The 22,182-nt window shown below is 41.3% G+C and overlaps 1 protein-coding gene across 5 annotated transcripts in view; it reads left to right on the top strand.

The window, feature by feature from the left end:
• The window catches only part of LOC129697061 (probable E3 ubiquitin-protein ligase RNF144A-A), a 129,062-nt gene that overhangs the window by 40,853 nt on the left and 66,027 nt on the right, over positions 1 to 22,182 (top strand). For all 5 annotated transcript variants that reach the window (XM_055635275.1, XM_055635273.1, XM_055635272.1 and 2 more), the window contains 5 exons: positions 6,825 to 6,929; positions 7,553 to 7,613; positions 11,131 to 11,341; positions 13,946 to 14,096; positions 21,573 to 21,662. In XM_055635275.1, the coding sequence (XP_055491250.1) occupies positions 6,825 to 6,929; positions 7,553 to 7,613; positions 11,131 to 11,341; positions 13,946 to 14,096; positions 21,573 to 21,662 (618 nt within the window). The remainder of the gene's footprint in view (positions 1 to 6,824; positions 6,930 to 7,552; positions 7,614 to 11,130; positions 11,342 to 13,945; positions 14,097 to 21,572; positions 21,663 to 22,182) is intronic.

Here is a 22,182-nt window from a genome sequence, read left to right as displayed (position 1 = left end):
AATTCAGCGATAAGCCACACAAACTTCTGGCACGTCAGCTGAAAAAAAGTGGAAAATAATCATACTATTCTAAAAATCAAATCGGATAAAGGTGAATTGCTGATGTTGCCTAAAGATATTAATAAAAGATTTGCTCAATTTTATCAAAATTTATATACATCCAAAACAACACCAGACAGCAATAAAATTATAAACTTTCTGGACAACTGCAATCTCCCAAAACTTAATCCGTTGGAACAAGAGGAATTAGGAGCACTGGTTTCAATCAAAGAAATAGAAGAGACAATAAACTCACTGAAGAATGGTAAAACACCGGGACCAGATGGATTCAGTAATTAATTTTATAAAAGATTTTACAAAGTAATCTTACCACGTTTACACAAGCTTTACACATATGCATTTAAAGAACAGACACTACCATAAACACTAGCGGAATCAACTATTACACTCGTACCCAAAAAAGATAAAGACCTAGAAGACCATGGTTCATACAGAGCAATTGCATTATTAAATACAAATCAGAAAATACTAGCGAAAACTCTGGCAAGAAGATTAAGTAAATACGTTAGTAAATTAATACATGCGGATCAAACAGGGTTTATACCCAAGAGACATTCATTTAATAATCTGAGACGTCTTTTTAATATAATGTATTCACACAAAATTGAAGAAGACATCAATTATTTCATTAGATGCAGAAAAAGCATTTGACCAAGTAGAATGGGAATACCTCTTCACAGTACTGCAAAAATTTCAGATGGGAGAGAACTTTATTTCATGGATAAAATTACTATATGACAGGCCGACTGCTAGAATATTGACCAACCACATACTTTCTCCGAAATTTCACTTATCCAGGGGCAATAGACAGGGTTGTGCATTATCACCCCTGCTATTTGCTCTTGCGATAGAGCCCTTAGCGGAAAGTATAAGAATGCATCCTAATATTCACGGTTATAATACTAAACATTCCAATAATAAAATATCATTATATGCAGATGACGTATTATTATACATTACAAAATCTCAAGTTAGTATACCAAATATATTAAATCTAATAGAGGAATTCGGCTCTTTCTCAGGATATAGAATAAACTGGAATAAAAGTGAAATCATGGCGTTAAAACCCCAAGAGTCGACACACCTTTTAAAATTTCCTTTTAGAATTGCTACAGAAAATTTTAAATCTTGGGTATCCAAGTAACTAGAAAATATAATTCTTTATTCAATTCAAACTTCCTGCCTTTAGTTACTAAATTAAACGCTTTGATTCAATTCTGGAAAACACTTCCGATGTCTCTAATAGGCAGAATAAATGCCATAAAAATGATTTTTCTCCCACAAATTCTCTACTTATTTCAACCCTTTCCAACTTGACAACTTTCCTGTAACATGGTGCCCTGAACTGAACACAATACTCCAAATGCGGCCAAAGTTTCAAAGTGGATTTTGTTCCAAAGTTGCTGGAAGATTGATAGAACCCGGGACTCTCATGGTTGAAATTCGTTTACATGTCAAATCAAGAAATTAATTTTGGGACAGCTTTAATTTGCTTGGCCAGTTTCATCTCTGTGAGGCGTGAGGGCAACTCCTGAATAAGGTCATGGTACACCAGTCATTGAAAGTAGGTACACAAAAATACTGGAGAAACTCAGCGGGTGCAGCAGCATCTATGGAGCGAAGGAAATAAGTGACGTTTCGGGCCGAAACCCTTCTTCAGACTGATAGGGGGTGGGGGGGGGGGGGGGGGGAGAAGGAAGGAAAAAGGGAGGAGGAGGAGCCCGAGGGCAGGGGGGATGGGAGGAGACAGCTATAGGGTTAAGGAAGGGGAGGAGACAGCAAGGGCTAGCATAATTGGGAGAATTCAATGTTTTGAATTGAAAGTAGGCATGCAGGTGCAGCAGGCAGTGAATAAAGCAAATGGTATGTTAGCATTCATAGCGAAAGGATTTGAGTATAGGAGCAGGGAGGTTCTGCTACAGTTGTACAGGGCCTTGGCGAGACCACACCTGGAGTATTGTATACAGTTTTGGCCTCCTAATCTGAGGAAAGACATTCTTGCCATAGAGGGAGTACAGAGAAGGTTCACCAGTGATTCCTGGGATGGCAGGACTTTCATATGAAGAAAGACTGGATAGACTCGGCTTGTACTCGCTAGAATTTAGAAGATTGGGGGGATCTTATAGAAACTTACATCATTCTTAACGGGTTGGACAGGCTAGATGTAGGAAGATTGTTCCCGATGTTGGGGAAGTCAAGAACAAGGGGTCCAGTTTAACGATGGGGGAAGTCCTCTTTTAAGGATGGGGGAAGGATGGATGAGAAGGGAATGGAGGGTTATGGTATGAGTGCAGGCAGGTGGGACTAAGGGGAAAAAAAATTTTGTTCGGCACGGACTTGTAGGGCCGAGATGGCCTGTTTCCGTGCTGTAATTGTTATATGGTTATATGGTTATAAGTCATTTAGGACCGAGATGAGAAAAACATTTTTCACACAGAGAGTGGTGAATCTGTGGAATTCTCTGCCACAGAAGGTAGTTGAGGCCAGTTCATTGGCTATATTTAAGAGTTAGATGTGGCCCTTGTGGCTAAAGGGTTCAGGGGTATGGAGAGAAGGCAGGTACAGGATACTGAGTTGGATGATCAGCCATGATCATATTGAATGGCGGTGCAGGCTCGAAGGGCCGAATGGGCTACTCCTGCACCTATTTTCTATGTTTCTATAAATTGCTAAACTAATGATATTTCTTTAGCCCAGTTTTTCTCTTCAAGAAAGAGGCAAAGTGCTGAAGTATCTCAGCGGGTCAGGCAGCATCTCCGGAGAACATGGATAGGTAACGTTTCAGGTTGGGACCCTCTTCAGCCTGATTGCAGGGGGAGGGGAATGGGGGAAGGGTGGGGGGGGGAGAGAGATAGAAAATTGGAACAGAGGAGGGGCAGGACAAAATGCGGCTGGTAATAGGTGAACACATGCAAGGAGGTTTTTTTGGTAGGCAAAGTATTGGACAAAGGCCAGAGATGGAAAAACAGATGTGAGCCCAAAAGGATCAAAGAGTTGTGATTTGTGAAAAGCTCATGGATAGAAAAGTGGTGAATTGTGTAGCTGAAGAATGGAATGTTGGTGGAGGGGAGGAGAGAAACCAGTGCAAGGTCAGACAAGGTTCAGGGGAGAGGAGTTAAGGGTGAAAAAGAAAGGGGGGAGCTTTGGGAGAGAAAGAGGAGGGTGAAGGGGGGTGTTCGTAGAAGTTACCTAAAATTGGTTTGTAAGCCACCCAAGTGGAATATGAGGTGTTTGTCCAGTTTTTGTGTGGCCTCACTCGGGAGGAGACTGGGATAAAAAGATCAGGAATGGAAGGGATGTTTACTGTTCCTATCCTAATTTTGTTTCCTTTATCATCGTTACTTTTTTGCATATCTTTCATTTATTGTTCTTTATCTCTTTGCATCATCATATATATCTCTCTTTTCACTTATCCCTAACCAGTCTGAAGAAGGGTCACAACATGAAACGTCACCCATTCCTTCTCTCCAGGGATGCTGCCTGTCCTGCTGAGTTACTCCAGCTTTTTATGTCTATCTTTGGTTTAAACCAGCATCTGCATTTCCTTCCTATACTAATTATTTATTGTGTTGAATCACATTTTGCATTATTCACATTGCAACCTTTGATCTAGTTCTCTACAACTAAGCTGCTTATATGAAGGAAATACAAAATATATTACACCCTTTGTATTTAAATTTAACAAACCTATTTAAGAAGATTAAGATCTCTAGGTATCTAAATCATTCTAAAATCCAAATGATTTTCAAAGGAAAAATGAATGAAATAAAAGCCATCCTACAGTTTTTAGAGGTTAGAATCTAACTCTCATCCAGAACGCTCAGTTTTTTCTATTGAGCCAGATGCAGCCTTTAATCAGAATAGAGGAAGAGAGTTGTTTTCGCAGAGAGAAAAGGTACTGACTTGTATCTTTCTCTTTTCCCGTTCCGGTGAAGGTTGTGGACCTGAGATGTTGACTGAGAATAATTTTGGGTCGTTCTAAACGTTGCTGATAAATGGTGTCCTGCCTTTGCTCATTTTATCTTTGGCTGGTATTTCAAATATCTGTGAGCAAGGCTGGATGGTGTGATTGGTCAGGAACTTTTACCGGTGTTGTGGCCCGTTATCAGAATCAGAATTACACTTTATTCACCAAGTATGTTTTGCAACATACGAGGAATTTCATTGGCCAGGTCACTCATCTTGACTCTCGTAGCCGGCGGCGTTCGGGCCTTCCACGTCGAGGCGATCAGCTCCCGCATCGGGGGGGGGATGTCAGCTCCGGATCAGATGTCAATCGAATTGTGTAGGATTGTAATTTACCGTACTTCTAATAAAAATAATTAAAAAAAAAAAAAAAAAAAAAAAAAAAGATGTCGATCGAATCCTGCGTCGGGGCTGGTCGAGCCTTCCGCGACGTTGGTGCTCCCGACTCGGCCTCACCCGAGACTGTGAGCCCTTGGTGTTGATTCCGTGGTGGTCGGGGAGGGAGCGATCCCAGGCAAGGGATCGGCTCCGATGTTAAGTCCGCGCCCCACGGTGTGGATCACGACAGTCCGAGGAGGCTTCCAGCTCCATTGATGGAAGGCCGCAGAGCCCGGAGAATGTGATCCGAAAATTTATCACATCTCCGGGAAGGTAAGAACTTGAAAAAAACGTTTCCCCCTCTCCCCTTCCCCTCCCCCCTTCCCCTCCCCCCACATAAAACATACCGAAGAACATTAAAACAAACTTTTAACACACTAAAAAATAACAAAAGAAAGAAAAAACGAACAGACTGCTGGCAGGGCGATCATCTCCCCAGACTGTGGCATTTTCACCTGAGTTACAGAGCTTGGATCAAGCACATCTCCTGTTTTTAATCCATTGATGCAATCATAAAGCCCTTAGAAGATTGAATAGATTCAGTATGTCAACACATACAGTGCTCTCCATATTGTGTGGGACAAACGCCCATCATTTATTTATTTGCCTCAATTTGAGATTTATAATAGAAAAAAAAAATCACATGTGGTTAAAGCGCAGATTGTCAGATTTTAATAAAGGCCATTTTTATACATTTTGGTTTCATCATGTAGAAATTACAGCAGTGTTTATACATAATTTCCCCCATTTCAGGGCACCATAATGTTTGGGACACAGCAATGTCATGTAAATGAAAGCCATTTTTAGTATTTTGTTACATATCCTTTGCATGCAATGACTGCTTGGTCTGCGATTCATGGACATCACCAATTGCTGGGTGTCTTCTCTGGTGATGCTCTGCCAGGCCTGTATTGCAGCCATCTTTAGCTTATGCTTGTTTTGGGGACTAGTCCCCTTCAGTTTTCTCTTCAGCATATAAAAGACATGCTCAATTGGGTTCAGATCGGGTGATTGACATGGCCACTCAAGAATTGACCATTTATTTAGCTTTGAAAAACTCCTTTGTTGCTTTAGCAGTATGCTTGGGATCATTGACTTGCTGTAGAATGAACCACCGGCCAATGAGTTTTGAGGCATTTGTATGAACTTGAGCAGATAGGATGTGTCCATACACTTCAGAATTCATTATGCTTCTATATTCAGCAGTTGTATCATCAATAAAGATAAGTGAGCCAGTTCCTTCAGCAGCCATACATGCCCAGGCCATAACACCCCCACCACCGTATTTCACAGATGAGGTGGTATGCTTTGGATCTTGGGCAGTTCCTTCTGTCCTCCATACTTTGCTCTTGCCATCACTCCGATATAAGTTAATCTTCGTCTCATCTGCCAATAAGACCTTTTTTCAGAACAGTTTGCTCTTTTAAGTACTTCTTGGCAAACTGTAACCTGGCCATCCTATTTTTGCGGCTAACCAGTGGTTTGCATCTTGCAGTGTTGCCTCTGTAGTTTTGTTCATGAAGTCTTCTGTGGACAGTGCTTATTGACAAATCAACACCTGACGAGTGTTTCTGATCTGTTGGACAGGTATTTGGAGATTTTTCTTTATTATAGAGAGAATTCTTCTGTCATCAGCTGTGGAGATCTTCCTTGGCCTGCCAGTCCCTTTGCGATTAGTAAGCTAACCAGTGCTCTCTTTCTTCGTAATGATATTCCAAACAGTTGATTTTGGTAAGCCTAAGGTTTGACTGATGTCTCCAACAGTTTTATTCTTGTTTCTCAGTCTCATAATGGCTTATTTGACTTTCATTGGCACAACTTTGGTCCTCATGTTGATAAACAGCAATAATAGTTTCCAAAGGTGATGGAAAGACTAGAGGAAAGACTATGAGAGCTCTCTTATACCTGCATTAAAGAGGCAATTAAACACACCTGAGCAATTAAGAGCTGTGAAGCCATGTGTCCCAAACATTATGGACCCCCATCTCTATTCCTATGTTTTCAGTGTATTCCTGTCTCATGCCTGTTGTTGGTAGACTCAAAATGCTGGAGTAACGCAGCGGGAAAGGCAGCATCTCTGGAGAGAAGGAATGGGTGACGTTTCGAGTCGAGACCCTTCTTCAGATTTCTGTTACTTGTTGGCAGTCTCACTTTAGAGTTGCTGTCACATGAAAGTACAACACACTGTTACCATTCTGGCTGAGCCAGATAAGCTTAGTTGAGAAAGCTTTGGTAATCTTTGACCTAGTGTTGCACATGTATGGCTGGGACGAGATATCGAAGGGTGGGAACTGCACACAAAGTATACTTAAATCCACAGGAATTTCAACTTTTTATGATGTATCTTTAGGTGCAGTGAAAATTCACCCGCATGGTGGTGAAGAATAACCGTTTAAAACTTCTCTCTGGTTTGCCAACAGTGTCTGAAGCAATATGTGGAGCTATTAATTAAGGATGGTTTGGAATCTGCAGTTAGCTGTCCTGATGCTGCTTGCCCTAAGAAAGGTCACCTACAGGAAAATGAGGTATTTCCAAATTTAATGACTCGGGGATTATACAGGTTATATATCTTTCATTACTCTGTCCAGTTTAGTTTAGTTTAGAGATACAGCAAGGAACCAGGCCCTTTCGGCCCACCGGGTTCGCGCTGACCAGCGATCCCGGCACACTAGCACTATCCTACACACACTATCGACAATTTTTACAATTACCAAGCCAATTAACTTACATACCTGTGTGTCTTTGGAGTGTGGGAGGAAATTGAAGATCTCGGAGAAAACCCACGCAGGTCACGGGAGAACATACAAACTCCGTACAGACAGCACCCGTCGTCAGGATCAAACCCGGGTCTCCGTAAAGCAGCAACTCTACCTCTGCGCCACCGTGCTGCCGGTTCTTTCCGAGTTCTTTCCTCTATGTGTCTGTGCACTCATTTGGGTGAATTGTGACTCTTTCTTAATCCCAGAAATAATTCTTAGTATTGGAACATTATAATCCAATGGGCTTTCTCAATTCAAATGTACGTTGCATAAATTATTTCTGAGTGCAACACAGAAATCCCAAAACTGTTTTAAATAAAAGCTTCATTCATGCTCTCTGTTCAGCTTTATTTTATTTTCCCTTCTGAAACTCTTTATCTTACCAACAGATTGAATGCATTGTAGCAGCAGAGCTTATGCAGAGATATAGAAGACTCCAGTTTGAAAAAGGCAAGTAAATTGTTCCAAGTAAACTGGCTACTGCTTTGGATTAGTTGTCTTATTTTTAAATTCACTTTGATTTTGGTTGCATTTCCTATGTAGATTTTCCTATTTTAATTTTAAAGTTACCAGATTTTGAAGAACTAATTTATAAATTATTGTGGTATATAATGATAGTCAGTAAGATTGCCTCTCCTTCTCTCTTACTGTCCCATGCATTTTGTTGGAAAACTTGTTACCCAATGGGGTAACATAATTTTTAGCATTCGATTTTATTTTCAATTTTGCTGATAATGAAGTAGCCCAGTTATTGTCACAACCAGACCCGGATAACCTTCTGGCTTGCACTAATGAGTGACAAGCAAAAAGACTTTCTTTATATATATATATTGGCCAGGCAGTGACCATCTTATTAATAAAGGAGGATTTAAGTATCTCCTCTGACGTTCAGTGGCATTGCATTGCCAAATCTCCTCTCCTCAACATGCTGGGGACTATGAGAGTCATAGGTTCAATGAATTGTTACAGACTCAAAGGCCCATTGAGTCGTTGCTGGGTAGAGGTGTCCCATCAGTCACATTCCTGTGCTTTATCCTGCAGCCCTGCAAATTAATAATTCAGATTATGGACTAAAAATGTAACTGCTCCAGATGCATAAGTACTGTGCCTGCAAGAGTGAGCCAAAAACAGGGTATCCAACGGTGACTGACTAACCTGACTATGCAAGGCCTTTGCACCAACGCGAGGCTGGCCGACTTCGGGGCTGTGGTTGCGGTGCGACCCAACTTCCGACCCGACTTTGGAGCCTCGGAGGCTTGGCCGCGGGCCAGTGGACGACATCGTCGGGAGCTCGCAGGTCACAGGCAGTGACCTGTTTTTCCGGAGCTCCCGCAACTACAGCTGCATCCGCTGGACTGGAGGGCGGCAGCTTCGGCAGCTTCGACCGCCCCGGGCCGTGGAGTTTGAACCGGCCCGTTTGCGGAGCTCGGATTCAGCCGCGGGACTTGCTTACCATCACCCGGCGGGGCCACAACATCGGAGGCTTGGATTGCCTCAGCGCAGAGGGAGAGCAAGGAGGGAAGAGACAATGACTTTGGGACTTTAAACTGTGTTGAGTGTTTGTTATTTATTCTATGTTATGACTGCAGGCTAAACCATTTCGTTGCACTGAAAAGTGCAATGACAAAAAATCCAATCCAATCCAATCCAATATGCGAATCACACTTCTATAAAACTGAATAGTTGTACATAAAATGTATTATGAAAATATATATTAGGCACTTTGGTGCCATATGACTGTACTTACTTCTAATAAAATAAAATAAATAAATAAATAAATAAATAAAACTGAATAGTGTGGATAAAAAGGATACCTTCTCAATACCACATTACACAGCCGTCTCCAGTGAATAGTCTTCCAACTCTCAGAGACTGGCAATTTCAATCTAAATAGTGGAAATCAAACCCATCCAATCAAACTTCCCTGGTGTTCAGGAGACAAGCAACAAGCAACAAATGTTGTCAGGAAGAACAATGCAAACGTCTACCTCCCAAAGAAAAGTGCATAATTTAAAAACAAATGAATACAGCAAAAAAAAAAAATTGTCTTGGTTATTATAAGGTAGTTGAGGCCAGTTCATTGGCTATATTTAAGAGGGAGTTAGATGTGGCCCTTGTGGCTAAAGGGATCAGAGGGTATGGAGAGAAGGCAGGTACAGGATACTGAGTTGGATGATCAGCCATGATCATATTGAATGGTGGTGCAGGCTCGAAGGGCCGAATGGCCTACTCCTGCACCTATTTTCTATGTTTCTATGTCCTCGCCATCATAACATATGTTCTGGAATATTCCAAATGTCTATCTGCTATAGAACTATTGTCCTGGTTATGTCATAACGTTCTTTATTAATCATTTGTTGATGGTGTGGAGAGAGATGGTGGTGTGTTGGTGAAATGGGCTGGAAAGTGTCATTACGTTTAAATCGGACAGTGAGGCAATGCATTTTGGGAGCACTTATGTATTGAGGTCATAAACTGTGAGTTATGAAGTGCATTAGAGAACAGGGGTGCAGAATTCCATAGATCTTTAAAGGTGGCAATGAAGGTAGGAAGGCATATGGGATATTGGGCTTCATTAGTCAGTGCATTGAAAACAGAGGTAGGAAGATAATGCTCCAACTTTATAAAACCTTGGTCAGACCTTGCCTGGTGTTAATGTGTGCAGTTCTAGTGACCATGGTACAGGACTGATGTGATAACAGTGGAGCGGGTGCAGAGGGGTGATGGTGCCACTTGTGATGGCACTTTAGTTACGAGAAGAGGCAGGGTCTGTTCTCCCTGCAGCGGAGAAGGTTGAGAGAGGACAATTGAGGTATATAAAATTATGAAAGGTGTAATAATAATAATAAGTTTATTTATATAGCACATTTATAGTCAATTTTCATTGACCCCAAAGTGCTTTACATAATTTAAAAATCAGTTCCATACAAAGCATAAAGATGGGTTAACAAAATAATAAAATGCATAAACAGGACACAACATGTAACATAAACATCCACCACAGCATTCATCACTGTGGTGGAAGGCACAAAAAAGTTTGGCCGTCCTCCTCCATTTCCCCCCCCAGGTGTAGATAGGGCGGACTGCAGGAAACTTTTTTTCCCATATCAAAGATAGATAACATTAGAGGACATGCGTTCAGGGTAAGTGGGAAGAGATTCAGAGGTGATATGAAGGGGATTTTTTATCACCGAGACAGTGGCAACTACCTGTAAAGCACTGCCTGAATGAAAGATTGAAACTGGACTGCCACTGACAGCTTTTAACAGGTGTCTAGATGAACACTTGCATTGCGATGGATTAAGCTGCTGCAGGAGCTTCGATCGCCCCGACGGATGTTTCGACTGCCCCGACCGCGGGAGAAAAATGAGGGAAGAAGATTAGAATTTATTGCCTTCCATCACAGTGAGGAATATGGGGAATCCGCTGTGGTGGATGTTTATATTAACTTTTATGTCGTTGTGTGTCTTGTTGCTTTTTTGTGTAGTAATACGAATATCACTGTACCATAATTGGTACACGTGACAATAATAGACCTTTGAATCCTCTGAGGTAATGCTACATCAGATCATCACAAGTGTATACAGAGTTCAGTTTAAGACCAGGCAAGGTGGTAGGATATGGAGCAGATTTTCAGAGCTTTGGTTTTGCCATTGAAGACACATCTAGGATTATCAGACCATATGGTATATCCTTTTTAGTTACTATCGTGATATTTTTGTTTTATTTTTAATGTTTCAAAAGCTAAAATAAGACATAAAATTTCAGTGAATAACAAAATTAGTTCTTTATTCTGTACTCATTTGGTCACATTATAACCTTGCTACCTATGCTAACATTTATATCAAGAGGACTGGAATAACAAAACAGAGCTGTAATGCTGAGACCAAGTCACTGGTCAGGAGTACTGTGAGCAAATTTGGGCTCCATATCTGCCATATTGGTTACGTAACTAATTGTTTTTCAGAAGTGCTTTTGGATCCATGCCGAACCTGGTGTCCGTCCTCTGCCTGCCAGTCTGTCTGCCAGATCAAGGAGGTGGAGTTGCAGCAGCCCCAGATGGTACAATGTGCAAGCTGTAAGTTGGAGTTCTGCTCCCACTGCAAAGCAAACTGGCATCCAGGACAGCCTTGCCAAGAAAACCTGCCCATCACCTCATTACTTCCCGGAGAAACAAGGTACTCTTCTGCTTTACTGGCAGCAGAACCTATCTTTGCATTTACTTGTGCCTTTTCCACAGTTCTGTTGGCGGAGTTGGTCTATTTCTGATTGTAAAGTTGTTTCCGGTTGGGTCCATGCTGAACCTTATTGGAAAAACTGAAGACAGGATTGCCAGCAGGAAAAAGTTCTGAATACAAACATTAGTATTTTGTAAGTACAATCCAGGCACGTGCCGTCAGGGTAGGTAAGGTAGGCACTGCCTACCCTGACTAAAATTATAACATGGTAATTACTAAATATAAATAGTAAAGGCATGGGAGAATTATGCCTATCTAAGAGATCGATCTCTTAGGTAGGCATAATTCTCCGTGCATTTCATCTGCAGCACTTGTAACCCTTGAAGGTCTGTGCAGCCCACGTGCCGTCAGCACTGCTTCAAGCCGTCAATTTCAAGCGGGGCTGAAGGCAGCGTAAATTCTGCCTTTGCAGCACTGCGCATGTGCAGCAGCCTACTGCGCATGCGCAGCGCTGGTTTCTTGGCGGGGTTTTCAAATATGGATTGTCATTATTTTAAGTGTATCTTAGGAAACAAAGAGAGAAGAATGGAGTTTGTGTACCGATGATGTGTTAAGTACATTTCTTGGTGATGTTTTTAAATACCGTATTGCCCGGGGTGTGGGGGTGGGGGCGAGAGCTACTTTCACAGCGTTTGGGGAGTCTGGCCCGGGGGGTAAAGTTGCGGGGAGGGCAGGAGAGTTGTGAAGGAGGGGATCTGGTTCATGCCAGTAATCCACTTGCGACGCTCCTTGCATGGAGCCACCGCATTGAGGCGGGGGGGGGGGAAGAAGTAGCTTGGGTGGCTGCGAGCAGTTGAGTTTACTCGGCTGTGGGAATTTAAGGATTTGCGGGAAGCGGCTGACAAGAGCGAAGTCGGCGCGCGGCAGGTGAGAGATGTTCAGACGGAGAGCACTGCCAAAGGTGAGCGGGCCGGCAGAAGGCGTTGAAGTGGCGGCCAGTTCTGCTGTCGGGCCCTGGCGGCCGCTCGCAGCTACCCGAGCTGCTTCTATCCCCGGCTACAATGCGGTGGCTCCGCGCCCGGATTGCCGCAGCAGCGGTGAGTGAGTGAGTTACTGGCATTATCCCCGACCCTCTCCTTCTCAACACTCCTGCCCTCCCTGTAACTTTATCCCTGGCACAGACTCTCCACAGGCTGTGAAAGGAACTCTCCCCCCAATTGATTCCTTGAACAAGTGTTGTCATTCAATTAGATGACAACTGATTCAACTTTTCCCTGTGCTTCCGTTTTTCCCACCATCTCTCCACCTGCCATCACCCTTCACCCCCACCCATTCAGTAATTCAGAATAAAAGAGACTTGGAAGCCATGGCCAAATTGAATTGTTACTGTTTTTCTTTTTGCTTTTTTCGGAAAGAACAATCTGCGCATGCGCGGTTTAATTTTTTTTTTTAAAGCTGACTGACTACCTACCTTGAGTAATTAATCACGGCACGTGCCTGGGACAATCGAACTACTAGTTTACATCTCATGTTTTTTTTTCAAAGTACAGATATACTTGTCTATCTTTTAACTGAAGCAGGAAAATTTTGTTGTTACTTTCTTTACCTGTGTTGCATTTTATACCAGTATTAGTGGTCATTTTACATGCCTTGCCAACCAGTTCCCCATTATTACATTGTGGATATTTCCAGCCGTGCAATAGATCTGAATCGGGTTTGACTGTTCTTTGTGAGGTGTTAAGGGCCTGTCCCACAGGCAATTAGGCGACGACAGGCGACAAGGCTGTCACCACATGGTCGCCGGGGTGTCGTCTGCATGGCTGTGAGTAGTCTCCTCAATCGCCCAAAGAGTCGTGGCGTCTTTCTGGTGGATTTTCAACTTTTTCAAAATTTTCGGAGACAGTCGGTGACAGTGGGTTTAATGCCAGTGAGCGTAGCTTGACTTTTCCTGACGTAGGTGCTGTCATAGTTATCGCCAAGTAACGTAGGTTGTCGCTGGTGCTGACCGTTTTTTTTTTTTTGTTAAAGTAACGATTCCACTTCAAATTTTATGTCAAAGGGGGGTCCAGTAGCCGGTTTTTCGGTGACCTGCTAGGATTATGACAGTCTCTGGCTATCGCCTAAAAATAGCTTAAGTGGGACAGGTCCATTACTTATTCAAAATGATCGCAAAATCTATCTGGTCATGTGCTGTTTTGCAGAATATTCCTTCGTTCAATTTGGCAGTTAGGTTGGCCTACTCAAACAAATGGAAAATATAGCACTTGGAATGTTACTCTTTTCCTTCATATCATCTGAGGAAACTGGGCAAAGAAATTATAAAATTGAATGTCCGAAATGCCAATATATTAGGTTCTAATGATAAAATCCCTGATTCATATCGGTTAACAGGAACCATGTACTGAAATTGTAAATAGGCTGTACCTTTATCTGATGAGTGCTTTTTATTTGGGTGCAGATAGCAATTGAAAATAGTTGCCTCGGTTGACATCTGTGGCTGATTTCCACAATGATTATGTGGTGTGGCAATCTCTGTGGTATTGTTTGAGATATCTGAACCAGAATTCTTTGAAAATGATTTTTTTTCTCTCTCCCTTCATCTAGTTCATTCTTTGAAAATGATGAAGAGGATGATGTCCCAATCAAACGTTGTCCAAAATGCAAAGTCTATATCGAAAGAGATGAGGGTTGCGCACAAATGATGTGTAAAAACTGCAAGCATGCCTTTTGCTGGTACTGCCTGGAATCCCTTGATGTAAGTGAAACAATAATTGTTTTAATTAATATATATGTATTTATGAACATCCATATGTGCTTTCATATTTGCACGATACACGGTAAAATGGGTTGGGAGGTAACTTCTTTCGCATTACACCAAATTGACAAAGAAACACAATAAATAGCTGCAGGAATAGGTTGTTTGGCTTTTTTTTGTAAATATATTTATTAGAAGCATGTATACAAATAGTAGAAAGCGACAATTTAATTACAGATTTCTTACATGGCTTCAATTTTTAATTTTTTTTTAAAGAATGAACATAAAGAGAGAAAAACATAAGAGAAACTATAAACTAATAGAGAGAAAAAGAAGACGAAAACAGAAATTACAAATAACAAGATTATGGAGATAGATCCAGGAGATATTAAGTATAATTATTCATCCAATCCCAAACTCAAGTTTCAACCCTGATTTTGTGTTAAACCAATTCACTTTTTTAAGAATTCAATAAATGGAGACCATATTTTAACAAATAATTCTGGTTTGTCAATTAAGACAAATCTTATATTTTCCAAATGCAAGGTCTCAGTCATTTCCGTAATCCACATTTTAATTGTGGGGGCTGCTAGTTTTTTCCAAAATTTTTGTATTGATTCTTTCGCAGTTATTAGACTGTAATCAAGAAAGTGTCTCTGACTTATCGTAAAGTTTATGCTATGTTCGATAATCCTAATATTATCAATTTTGGATCATGGTCCAGTTGGTTATTGATAACTTCAGAAATAATTTTTAAAATGTCCGTCCAAAAATTTAGAATTTTTATACAAGTTACAAAAGTGTGGGCTAAGTTGGCTTCTTGAAATTGACATTTATCACAAAGAGGGGAAATACTTGGAAAGATCCTGTTTAATTTTGTCTTTGAATAATGTAATCTATATAATATTTTAAATTGTATCAAGGAGTGCCTAGCATTTAACGAACAATGGTGTATATACAAGATACAAGATACAAGATAGATTTATTCATCACATGTGCCAGATGGCACAATGAAATGAAATTCCCATACAGCCATACAATAAAAAAAGGGACACAACACATTATGGGGTTTGACATAAAACATCCCCACACAGCAGAATCAAAGTTTCCCACTGTGTGGGAAGGCACCAAAGTCAGTCTCTTCCTCCATTGTTCCCCGTGGTCAGGGCCTCCCCAAGCCCTCCGCAGTTGCCGCTACGGGCGGCCCGATGTCCAGGACCGCTCGCCGGGGTGTTGTAAGTCCGACGTCGGGGCTGCGGGACGTCCTCAGCTGCGTGGACACCAGAGTCAGCCCCCTCCTACCGGAGTCGGCGGCTTCCAAAGTCCGCAGGCCGCGCCGGGTGGAGACTGCTGCTGGAGACCCTCTGCAAGGCGCCCCAGGTCTCCACGATGACGGTCAGCGCCGCCCACGTTGGAAGCTCTCCGCACCAGAGCTCCACGATGTTGGAGCAACGGCTCAACGCTTCGGAGCTCCAAACGGCGACCCAGGTAGGTATCGCCCGCTCCGCGGTGACTCCAACGCTGCGCCGCCGCTGTAGCAGCCCTGGTCCGGTTTACGGTCCCCAGCAGGAAAGGCCGCTCCGATCCAGCTGGTAGGCCGCGAGGTGGGGGGCGAGGACGCGACTCGGAGAAATAGTCGCGTCCCCGCCAGGAAGAGACTGGGAAATGGTTTCCCCCTTACCCTGCCCCCCTCCCCCACATAGAAAAGTGAAAGTTTCCCCCAACACAACACTTTAGACTAACTAAAAATTAAAAAAAAAGATAGAAATAACAGACAGGCTGTAGATAGAGGCTGCTGCCAGTGCAGCGCCCCTAGTGAATGGAGTATATATTGTAAGCTTTCATCCCATGTGTTTTTCATTATGGGTTGAGCCAACTGGTCCTCCCATGTTCGTCTGTATGATTCTGATGACGGAACCTCAGCATCTAAGAGGATATTATAGATATAAGATATTAATTTATTTGTGTTGGGATGTCTGTTCAAACATTCATCAAGGGTTTCTGGACCCCTAAATCTATAGTCATGCGTGTGAAGTTTTACATAGCCTCTAAGTTGCAAATATCTAAAGAAATTATAAGCATGCAACTCGTATTTCTGCTGTAATTCCTGAAATGAGTTAAAAATGCCATTTTGATAAAGGTCTCCCGCCATTTTAATAAAGGTCTCCCACCATTTTAATTCCATGGGTTTTCCATGGAACAAATCCTCTATCTAATTTTACCCAATTTTAGAGTAGGTTTTAATTGTTTCCACATACGTATAACATTATGCATAATCAGGTTTCCTCGGTATGTTTTTTTTATTCAAATTTATTGGAGCTAAAAGAATCGAGCCTATTTCAAAAAGTAAACAATCCTCCTTCTACATCTTTAGCCAGTCTGGTTGTTGATCAATATCATCCAGCCAGAGGTAATATTTTTAAGAAGTTTTGTAAAGCTAATCCTCCATTAACTTTGGACTTGCATAGGTGTCCCTATACATTTATTCTGTGGTTCTTATAATCCCAAATAAAATTTGTAACAATTGAATCAAATTTTTTTGGAAGATATATTGATTGGAATAAGTATAATAATTGTGGGAGAAAAATCATCTTTATAGCATTAATTCTACCAACTAGTGAGATGGGAAGTGTTTTCCAATATTGGATTTTTCTGTGTAATTTAGTAAGTAAAGGAGGAACATTTGATTTGAATAAAGAAGTATACTTCTTGGTCACATAGATTCCAAGGTATTTAAACTTTTCATAGACAATTTGAAAAGGATATTGTTGAAGTATAAATGGGTTTTGTTCCATTATTGGCATAATTTCGCTTTTATTCCAAATAATTCTATCCCGAGAATGAACCAAATTGAGTTATGAGATTTAATAAAGTCGGAATGCTAATTTCTGGGTTTGTGATGTATAATAATACATCTGCATATAAAGAAATGTTGTTAACTGTATGTTTAGTGTTATACCCATGTATTTCTGGGTGGGATCTAATATTCTCTGCAAGTGGTTCTATAATAAGGGCAAATAAGAGGGGGGACGTGGACATCCTTGTCTACAACCTCTGGATAAATGAAATTTGGGTGACAACATTTGGTTTGTTAATATTCTAACTGTTAGGCTTGTATATAGGAGTTTCATCCATGAACAGAAGTTTTCACCGTTGAAATTTTTCCATCACAGAAAAAAGATAGGGCCATTCCACCTGATCAAATGCTTTTTCAGCGTCTAGCAAAATGATTGCTAAATCTTCATTTAATATTCTATTTATTATATTAAACAAACGTCTCAGATTATAGAATGAATATTTTCGAAATAAAACCTCTTGGCTTCTGATGCTTACTCCATCATCCATTAAAATCATGGCTGATTTTATTTTACTTCATGCCACTTTCATGTATAAAACCACATCACATGGATTCCCTTAACAGCTAATAATTTATCAAACTCTTTTTTTAATGCATTCAATAACTGAGATTTCAAATTTAAGTTTAATAATTCCAATCAAATCCCCTATAAGACATTCCTCTCCTGTGTCCTTTGATTCTGACACTTTACTCCATCTATGCTTCTTATACTTTTAAATAGGTCAGCCCTCTGCATCCTTGGCACCAAAAGCCCAGCCTGTCCAATCTTTCCCCGCAAGTAAGGCCTCGAATTCAGACAATAACCTGGTGGCCTATCCAGTGTTTTGTATCATTAGAACATGACGTCCCGACTATTATATTCTGTGTCCTGACCTATGAAGGGGAGCATGCCATGTGCATTCTTCACAATCAAACCTACTTGTGTTGCAACTTTCTAGAAACTATGGGCATGGATTTCAAGGTCCCTCAACACTCTCTAGCACCCTGCCGTTTACCTTGCATGTCTTTATTTGGTTGTTCAAAGTGCATCACCTGACACTTGTGAATAAATGCCAATGTTCTACCCAGCTTTTAGTCGAATCCTGCTGTAGCTTTAAACAACCATCCTCTCCTTACACAATACCTCCAACTTCAAGGTCATCCAGGCATTCCAGTTTCCTCCCACATCATCAATGCATGTTGGCAAGTGAATTGGATTCTGTAAATAACCCTTTGTGTCATAAAAATCTCTCCATATACAGTATTCTCCTTTGATTGTGGTTCTGTTGCAAATGTTCATGCTTAAATATCTGATTTTACATGAACACATGTACATGAAGTAACTTTGTGCATCAAAGATCCATGTCAGGTACAAATGTCTTGGACACAGTTCAGAATTCACCACAGCATGTTATGGTTTGATCCTTGCTCTTCGTCATTGTGGCTGCATTGTGTTCATTGTTTGTTGAAAGGTCGGAGCTGGGATTTGATCTGCCAAATGTCTGTTTGCTCTCGTATTTATTAACTAATTTGAAGAAGTTGAACGAAACGTTACTGTGTCACTTGCATTCATTGGTTCTGATAGATAGGTAGAGACGGGCATTTTCAGTCGGAATTGAAAGTGTCAATGCAGTTATTTTAAAAATCTCCAAGCGTGGTCTCTATAAATAGTTTGAGTTCCAGACGGTGAGGTCATTGTGCACAGAGTGTTTCTATAAAATGTTTTAAATGTGTCTCTTGGTGTCATCTGCTGAAGAAAAATAATAATTTCTCTCACAGCTTGCAGATATTTTAATTGATAAAAATACATCTATTGATGCTCCTGAACACATCATTAGTGATGTAACCTGGGGTCATTGGGTGTGTCAACATCAGACACCCTCGCCCAGGCGACCCAGCCGTGGTTGATCAGACCACGACTTGTGTTCAGGTGGCATTCGCTCCTCCCCATGGACCTTATCTCCTGATCCAGAGCCATCTCGAGGCCTTCTCTGCTGCCTCTGTGGTGTTCTTGATGGCTCTTCTCCTCACCACTCCGTTGATGCCCAGTGCACTCAAGGCTTTGTAGAGCGATTGCCCTGCAAAACCTCTGCAGCCAACCTCGATGGGCATACACCTTGCCTTCCAGCCCTGCTTATGGCAGTCTATGACCAGCTCTTCATACTTGGTCATCTTCCTCTCGTGGGCCTCCTCCAGACGGTCCTCAATCGTTAGGAGAGAGTGTAGTTATGCCCTTTTTGGAATTTATGAAGTGCATTTCTCACGACAGTGATTATGACTGCATCCTGGCATTTGCACTTCAAATATTCATTATGAAAAGTGTTCTGCCCAGGAGAATGTGTCAATTGACCAGGGTGATTGAAGAAAGATGACCACAGTCCTGAGCGTTAATTACAGAGGATGCACAGCACAGAAATGGGCCCTTTGTCTCAACCTGCATGAGCTGGTGATCATGCTGATCTCCTGCTCCTCCCATCTTTTCCAAACCCCTCAGTTAATTCTGCTTCTCACTCCTCAGATGCTGCCTGTCCTGCTCAGCAATTCCAGAGGTTTCCATTTTATTTATTGTCAACGGAAAATCTGCCAAATCCTCCAACTGATCGGTGTACAATTCTTTCCCTTTCCTAGGCAGACACCTTTCCTTGTCACCACTCGCAGTTGCATTGAAGCAGTGCTTTTTGTTACCCATTTACCATAACAATGGATGCTTCAACCCCTCTAGTTGCTGTACAGGTACTTAAATGAGCCAAGCAGAGATGGATATGGATTTAATGGCGGCAATTATTTTTATTTTATTATTTATTAGAATTAGAATTGGTCTAAATGAGCACAATGGCCATCAAAGACGTAATAAACTGAAAGGCCTGTTTCCATGCTGTGCAATCCTGAGCCTCTATGACCATTGCTGTTTCATTGTTGTATATATGTTTATGTTTTGTGCAAAAAATTATTTCACCAAATTGGTAATTTTCATAAGCTGACCATACCACAAGAAAGCTCAGATGAAAAACAGTCATTGACTTTAAATTAATGCCTCTTCCAAATTCCTGGCATTGGCATCCCTTTCATTATTGAACTAAGAATGGGCATTGGCAGATAGGATCTCAGCAGAACAGTCTGAACAGATTGAAGATAGGACAGCAGAACAGTCCAGCAGAACAGTCCAGGAACAGGCCCTTTGGCCAACAATCTCTGCTGAACACTCTGCCCACACGATGCCAAGATAAACTAATCTCATCTGCCTGCGCACGATCAATTTCCCTCTATTCCCTGCATAGCAATATATCTATCTAAATGCCTTGTAAATACTAGCATATCTGCCTCCATACATATCCCCCTCAGCTGTACTTTACAGGCACCCACAATTTTCTGTAAACAAAACATTTGCCCAGCACATCTTATTTAAACTTTGGCCATCTCACTTTCTTTTTTTGTTTGTTTTTAAAATGCTCTTGTGAAGTTCTTATGTTTATCATTGAACAGAGCGGTCCATGTTGGATGGTGTGGCAAAATGATCTTTTCCCATTAAATGTTATAGATCCCATTATGATCCCGAATGGCCTACTCCTGCACCTAATTTCTATGTTTCTATGTTTCTATTACATCTTATAGAGATCTTTGAGAGGTGTGCAAAATCACGAGTGGAATAGATTGGGTAGGCGCACAGAATCTCATGCCCAGAATAGGGGAATCAAGAACCAGAGGACATAGGTTTAAGGTTAGGGGGGTGGGGGGGAGTAAAGATTTAATGAGAACATGAGGGGTAACTTTTCACACAAAGGGTGGTGGGTGTACGGAACAAGGTGCCAGAGAAGGATGTTGAGGCAGGGACTATCGCAATGTTTAAGAAACATTAAGACAGATACATGGATAGGATGGGTATAGAGGGATATCTATGACCAAATGCAGACAGGTGGGACTACTATAGGTGGGGCATGTTGGTCAGTGTGAGCAAGTTGGGCCAAAGGGCCTGTTTCTACGTTGCAAGACTCTGTGAGATTAGTGAATAACAGTGCAAATCCCTCAGGACTGAAAATTAAAGCTTTCCTAGTCTGTATTTAATACACTGTTGTGAAGGTCTTCTGTTTATCATTGAACAGAATGGGCAGTGTTGGATGACGTGTGGCAACATGATCTTTTCACACTAAATCCTTTTTGCAGTGCTGAGCCTGCAGTGCTGATTGCTGACAGCCTATTGTTGGCTCTTCTCTCCCTTGTCCCCAGTGAGTATTTGTCATGCTCAGCAAATCCTCAGAGGTTCATGGAAAAAGATACCTGTAAAACTTTAAAAACAGCCAGGGAGAAATAATAATATCACAAGACTTGTTCATGTAAATTAAAAATATAATCTATTTATCTTAAGGCCATAAGTGATAGGAGCAGAATTAGGCCATTCGGCCCATCAAGTCTACTCTACCATTCAATCATGGCTGATCTATCTCTCCCTCCTAACCCCATTCTCCTGCCTTCTCCCCATAATCCCTGAGAGCTGTTTTAACTCATTGGAAGTGATGAAAATCTGAGTTTAAAATTAGAACGAATTTCAAAAATTATCTTTTACTTGAGATTTAGGAGAATATTAAATGGATTTTGTCAAGTTTGCTTTAATGTAAATCTATTTAACTCTTTTTTGTAACTAGGATGACTTCCTATTAATTCACTATGATAAAGGACCTTGCAGAAACAAGCTTGGCCATACACGTGCCTCTGTCATTTGGCACAGAACCCAGGTGAGTGATAATTGCTTGACACTGACACAATTATTTCAAAGATTTGACTTTGAAATGGCGAATGTTTATACAGGCAGTGAGACCGATGAACTTTGCCTATCTGCCAGTGCAATTCTCGGGAATCACTGGAACACACAAATGAAAAGTAGGTGTATTGGTAGCATGTGTTATTCCAATATACATGCCTTCCTCATAAAATCAATCCAGGTAAAGTTGGAGGGGAAAAAGGTAAAAGTTGATAGATTCATCTGGCTTCCCCTTCTTGGAACATATCACTTCAGATCTCTTCCCCTTGTGGGACATGTCTTGTGGGTCACAAGCAACTAAAGAAGAAAAAGAAGCAGAATATATTCTCATGATTGGTCTTCAACCTGAAACCTGATTGCCAGGTTTATCAGGTTTATAGTTTCTATAGATCATTACCTGAAACTTGAATTCTGCATCTCTCTTCATGGATGCTGCCTGACTTGCTGAGTCTTGCATTTTTCTGTTTTAATTTTAGATTTTAGCATCTGTAGTG

The sequence above is a fragment of the Leucoraja erinacea genome, chromosome 5 (assembly GCF_028641065.1).
Source record: "Leucoraja erinacea ecotype New England chromosome 5, Leri_hhj_1, whole genome shotgun sequence".
Taxonomy (NCBI): domain Eukaryota; kingdom Metazoa; phylum Chordata; class Chondrichthyes; order Rajiformes; family Rajidae; genus Leucoraja; species Leucoraja erinaceus.
The sequence above is the reverse complement of the archived record's forward strand: the minus strand, read 5'-3'. Positions and strand labels throughout refer to the sequence as shown.